General features: G+C 39.4%; 1 protein-coding gene across 1 annotated transcript in view; it reads right to left on the minus strand.

The window, feature by feature from the left end:
* Nucleotides 1-1,931, minus strand: part of manba (mannosidase, beta A, lysosomal) — a 29,321-nt gene extending 27,390 nt beyond the window's left edge. The window contains exon 1 of the mRNA XM_034195582.1: nt 1,644-1,931. Coding sequence (XP_034051473.1) covers nt 1,644-1,832 — 189 coding nt within the window. The 5' untranslated portion in view covers nt 1,833-1,931. The remainder of the gene's footprint in view (nt 1-1,643) is intronic.
* Between the last annotated feature and the right edge of the window lie 4,671 nt (nt 1,932-6,602).

Below are 6,602 nucleotides of genomic sequence, written 5' to 3' on the forward strand. Positions count from 1 at the left end.
ATATAGCGCTTTTCCATCTGCAACAGTCACTCAAAGTGCTTTATAAATTATGCCTCATATTCACCCCGATGTCAGGGTGCTGCCACACAAGGCACTCACTACACACCGGGAGCTGCAGGAGATTAAAGACCTTGCCCAAGGGCCCTTAGTGATTTTCCAGTCAGGCTGGGATTTGAACCGAGGATCTTCTGGTCTCAAGCCCAATGCCTTAACCACTAGACCATCACCTCCCCAAAACAACTAGTGTGTTGCCCGTGGGAATTCACAGACTTTACACTGGGTAGTGTTTATAAAATAAGTAGGTGACATTTTTCAAGAGTGATAATAATTTATGCAAAGTTTCTATAATGAGTTGGAATCGCGTGCAAGTCCAGAATGTTTTTAGAACATTAACAGTTTTTAGAAGAAGAATTCAACCCTTTTATTTCCTGTTAATTACATAATTTATAATGTTAATTTACTGTCTTAATAATATTTAGAAATAGTTTAGGTTCTTGTTATCATATACACATTAAGTGGCTTCTGTGTGCATGGCTTCGATCACGCAAAAACAGGGGAGAGCTGACATTTGCCATTTAGTATGCTTATGTATTTTGGGTCAAGGATGAACGCTGGGAAAATGGAAAGTTGATAGGACAAATATTTTTGGAGAAATTAGTAATTTTAGGAGAGGTGATGATCTAGTGGTTTAAGTGTTGGGCTTCAGACCAGAGGATCCTCAGGTCAAAACCCAGCCTGACCAGAAAATTGCTAAAGGCCCGTGGGCAAGGTCCTTAATCCCCTAATTGCTCCCGGTGTGTAGTGACCACCTTGCATGGCAGCACCCTGATATCAGTGTATGAGTTTGATCCAGAACTTTGTGAATGGGTGTGAATGTTTGAATACAAAGGCATCAGTGTAAAGCGCTTTGAGCTTCTGTTGCAGATGGAAAAGCTCTAGATAAATGCAGTCCATTTTAGGAAACCAATAAACAAGTGTGCGTGCGGGGGGTGTGCGGCTTTGATCACAGAAAAACTGGGGACCTCAAAAACAAAATGTTGATAGGACAAATATTTTGGGACAAATTAGCGATTTTAGCTAACCGGTAAACAATAAATGTTGTGCTGTAATGCACCATGGGAGTTTGGGGTTTCAAATGTTATTGTAGTTCATGTTAGTTTAACAGTGTTGTTAGTGTTATTGATTTGTGTTTTTGTAGTTCAGTCAGTTTAGATAAGTGTTCTGTTGCTGTCACCATGAGTGAGTTAAGTGTCATGTTGGTAACATGAGTGAACTGTGTAGTGTTTTTAATGTCTTCTGACACCATTTCTGAAATACAACACACACAGCCCATTTCCTGGACACATCTGTACGTCATGGCTCTTGATGTACTGATTACAGCTTCAATCCACCCCTGAAGCTTCCCCAAGTTCTATATTTTCAGATATGGTTTGTCTATTTTTTTTTATCAGGAGGCTGTAATTATCAACATTAAAATAAAAAAAATTTACATTTTAGTTTCTATGTATTGAAACAAGAATAAGTAAAATTTTCACTCTGAAATACCTGACAAAAAATATTTAACTTTTTCACGATATTTCTCTCTCACACACACCAAGAAATGCAATTTTATGATTATTCCATGTGGGATGCGTGATTGTTACCTGGATGTATCCGTGTAGGTGCAGAGCAGAGTGAACACAACCAGGAACCTCTGCAGACAAACTGAGAGAACTGTTCGAGTTCCTCAGCTTCCAGTTACCGTTCAGGGTCTCAGTTTGCTGCTGCCAGCAATATCCCAATAAAACCCCCACACACAAACCCCAAATAACGGTCTGTGCCAACAACATCATCTTCTGGAACCCTTCGTTAACATGACTTTACAAAATAAAAGGACGCAATTAAAAATAAAAATAAAAAACCACAACAAAAAGAAAGAAAACACGGAGCCCTTCACGGATGGCCAAGCGGCACGAACACTGAGTGCGAACGCTTCCTTGTCACGTGTCACACTCGCACGAGCGCCACCACGCTGCTCAGAGTGCCACTCTCATTGGACCAACATCTCTGCTATTTTGGCATTGTGGGATAGCCCACAGATTGAGCTCGCCGGACTACTTTCGCGAAAATGCTCAGCGTGCCTCTCTCGTTGGAGCGACAACACACAGAATTTGTCTCTTTGTCCCAGATAGATCTCTTTCAATGCAGCTTCTTGTTCTGACTTTAACACGACGTTAACACCCAAGTCTTTCATCGTCCAACTGTAAATGGTAATCAAAACATTCCAATCGTATCTTTCTAAACTCTTCCGCATCAAACTCCATCGTGTCAGTGTTTACAATGCTCATAAACTTTTAAGTTTCTTAAATATTCATTATAACCACTCTTAAAACTTCAGTTAAATTTTAGAATTGATTTAGACGAAATATACTCATTATCTCACAGGAATATAATCACAATTATCTGGGAACTACTTTTTGCACAGGAACTAATCAAGCACATCGGCTGCCGGCGCGTACTAACACAGAATCCCCAGAAACTGTGGAAAGTTGTTCGGACATAACGAGTGTCCACTTTTAGCTGGTCATAAGCTAAGCTAGTAGTGGCGCTCGTGAGAGTAGTCAGCTGAAGCCTCGACCTATCACATTCCCAGAATTTTTACTCAGCGGTTTCATCAACGACTTTCAAGTAATTTTTTTTTTATTGGCAAATCTTTATATTGGAAGCTATTATAATCACAATTTCAGTCAACATAACTCAAGTATGGAGTAATAGGTACATTAGTGAAAAGAACAAGTCTTTCTTTAACAAGACCAGATGGACCTGCTTTACTTTCAATTTAACTGACAGGGAATTTTTTAAAATCTATTTTTCAAAAATGCATAACTCCATTATTCATTTTAAGGCATGTTAACATTCTTTGACATCAACCTCAACTTGTACTGGGAGATTACAAATTTAGATTTCAACATTTAATTGTATCACATACTCACACAGTGCACCTGGAAACTAGTCACACTGCTTCAATATGGAGTAAATTCATTTTTTTTACCTCACAATTCTATTCAACACCCTGTAATGACAACATGAAAAGTTTTTTTTTTAATTGTTGCAAATTTATTAAAAATAAAAACTAAGAAATCACATGTGTATAACTTAGTAGAGAGTATAACTTTCACACCCTTTGCTCAATATTTTGCAGTGTGGATGTTTTTCAGCAGGAGGAACTGAGAGACTAGTCAGGATTGAGAGAAAGATGAATGCAGATATGTAATGAAAATCCCAAATTCAATATTTCAGAAAATTAGAATATTACTTAAGACAGATACCAAAAGGATCTTTAGAAATGTTGGCCAACTGAAAAGTATGAGCATGTACAGCACTCAATACGTAGTTGGGGCCCCTTTTTGTCTGCATTACTGCAGCAATGCGGTGTGGCATGGAGTTGATCAGTCTGTAGCACTGCTCAGGTGGTACAACCCCTGGCAAAAATTATGGAATCACCGGCCTCAGAGGATGTTCATTCAGTTGTTTAATTTTGTAGAAAAAAAAAGCAGATCACAGACATGACACAAAACTAAAGTCATTTCAAATGGCAACTTTCTGGCTTTAAGAAACACTATAAGAAATCAAGAAAAAAAGATTGTGGCAGTCAGTAACGGTTATTTTTTTAGACCAAGCAGAGGAAAAAAATATGGAATCACTCAATTCTGAGGAAAAAATTATGGAATCACCCTGTAAATTTTCATCCCCCAAATTAACACCTGCATCAAATCAGATCTGCTCATTGACATTGACCCTATGTGTCTTTTTGCAAGAAATGTTTTTGCAGTTTTTGCTCTATGGCAAGATGCATTATCATCAAGAAAAATGATTTCATCATCCCCAAACATCCTTTCAATTGTCCAAAATATCAACATAAACTTGTGCATTTATTGATGATGTAATGACAGCCATCTCCCCAGTGCCTTTACCTGACATGCAGCCCCATATCATCAATGACTGTGGAAATTTACATGTTGTCTTCAGGCAGTCATCTTTATAAATCTCATTGGAAAGGCACCAAACAAAAGTTCCAGCATCATCACCTTGCCCAATGCAGATTCGAGATTCATCACTGAATATGACTTTCATCCAGTCATCCACAGTCCACAATTGCTTTTCCTTAGCCCATTGTAACCTTGTTTTTTTCTGTTTAGGTGTTAATGATGCCTTTCGTTTAGCTTTTCTGTATGTAAATCCCATTTCCTTTAGGCGGTTTCTTACAGTTCGGTCACAGACGTTGACTCCAGTTTCCTCCCATTCGTTCCTCATTTGTTTTGTTGTACATTTTTCGATTTATGAGACATATTGCTTTAAGTTTTCTGTCTTGACGCTTTGATGTCTTCCTTGGTCTACCAGTATGTTTGCCTTTAACAACCTTCCCATGTTGTTTGTATTTGGTCCAGAGTTTAGACACAGCTGACTGTGAACAACCAACATCTTTTGCAACATTGCGTGATGATTTACTCTCTTAAGAGTTTGATAATCCTCTCCTTTGTTTCAATTGACATCTCTCGTGTTGGAGCCATGATTCATGTCAGTCCACTTGGTGCAACAGCTGTCCAAGGTGTGTTCACTCCTTTTTAGATGCAGACTAATGAGCAGATCTGATATGATGCAGGTGTTAGTTTTGGGGATGAAAATTTACAGGGTGATTCCATAATTTTTTCCTCAGAATTGAGTGATTCCATATTTTTTTCCTCTGCTTGGTCTAAAAAAGTAACCGTTACTGACTGCCACAATCTTTTTTTCTTGATTTCTTATACTGTTTCTTAAAGCCAGAAAGTTGCCATTTGAAATGACTTTAGTTTTGTGTCATGTCTGTGATCTGCTTTTTTTCTACAAAATTAAACAACTGAATGAACATCCTCCGAGGCCGGTGATTCCATAATTTTTGCCAGGGGTTGTATGAGAGCCCAGTTTGCTGTGATAGTGGCCTTCAGCTCTTCTGCATTGTTGGGTCTGGCGTGTTGCATCTTCCTCTTCACAATACCCCATAGATTTTCTATGGGGTTAAGGTCAGGCGAGTTTGCTGGCCAATTAAGAACAGCAGTGATATTAAGCTCGAGTCAGTCTGCTCGGCACAGCATCGAGCTTTTTGAACCAGAAGTGTCAGTGAGCAGCGTTTCGAGCACACCCCCATCACAAGACCACTGCGAGCGAGGCTTCGTTACATCACACCACGTCGAGCTTCGCTGAAAAGTCGAATAATCTGGGCCTTTCAACACGACCCGCCAAGTATTTAAATGAGATCTGAATCGCAGCTCAAACCGTGGGTTTTTGAGAGGAGGAGATTGCTAGCGACACTGTTATTGCCAATCACCACGTGAATCGGAGCCAAGGAAAGCATTAGTTTATATTTAGGTCTAGTTTGGAGTTCATTTATTATAGTTAGTAACATACACATAGGATCTAACATACACACCATACAAAACAGGCATCCATTCATATACAACATTTATTCACACAGTACATCAACATAGGTTATAGGTTAGACTATATAATATAGGTAGATCAGAGACTGAGCTGAGTGACTGAAGAGCTGTGATTTTGTTGAAGTGAAAGGTGTGAGAAAGGTGAGTGTGTGTGTGTGAGAGAGAGTGAGTAGTGGTGAGGAAGGGACATGGAGGAGCCAGTTCCAAAAAGAGCATGATCAATTGCTTGGGAGCACTTTGATCTAATAAGCCCCAAAAAGGTCAAGTGCTGGATTTGTGCTCAAGAGTTGAGGTACAGTAACAATATGTCTTCAATGCTGCAACACCTGAGGTCCAAACATCCCGAGACATCAATGGCTGCTGCTTCTGTTGCTTGCTCCTGGAGCAGGAATCAGGCCATGTAAGCTCTATTTTATTCTTTATCTAAGATTAAAACATACTCATAAACAAAAATAGCTCAGCATGTCATACTGTTTCCATTAAAGGCAGACAAGCTGATCTGGATGAGGCACTGGTGGACTATGTTGTGGAAGATGCACAACCGTTCAAAATAGTGGAGAGCAAAGCCTTCAGGGCTTTACTACAAAGGTTTGACCCAACATATGCCCACCTCCAGAGGAGAAGACCGACTCAAATACTGGGCCACACGAGTCGCAGTCTATCCCAATTTACAGAGAATGGCAAAAAAAATATTTGTCGATGCCAGCAACATCAGTGCCTTGTGAGCGGGTCTTCTCCAAAGCTGGAGAGGTAGTGAGGCAGAAGAGGAGCCGATTAAAGTCCAGCACCATCGAAAGTAGTATTCTTTTTTGAATAAAAATTGTTGAAAGTGGCACAGTCACCGTCTCCCATCCCCTGTATTCTAATTTACAAATTACAGCAACATAAGCACCAGTTGCAGAAGCACATGCCTTCCTCATTTTTCCCGTCACATTTTATCCATAGTTTGAGGAATGATAACACAAATCTACATATAGTCTACAATTATGTGTGCATCTGTAGGGACTATTTATTACATTAAAAAGACACAATAATACATATGACATTTTTATTATTATTCAAGAACAATCCACATCAGTCATGAATTAATGCAAGCATTTGTCAGGGCACTCGCTCAAGGTAATTCTCAAAGCCATCCAGCAGATG

This window comes from Thalassophryne amazonica, chromosome 19 (assembly GCF_902500255.1).
Source record: "Thalassophryne amazonica chromosome 19, fThaAma1.1, whole genome shotgun sequence".
Lineage (NCBI taxonomy): Eukaryota > Metazoa > Chordata > Actinopteri > Batrachoidiformes > Batrachoididae > Thalassophryne > Thalassophryne amazonica.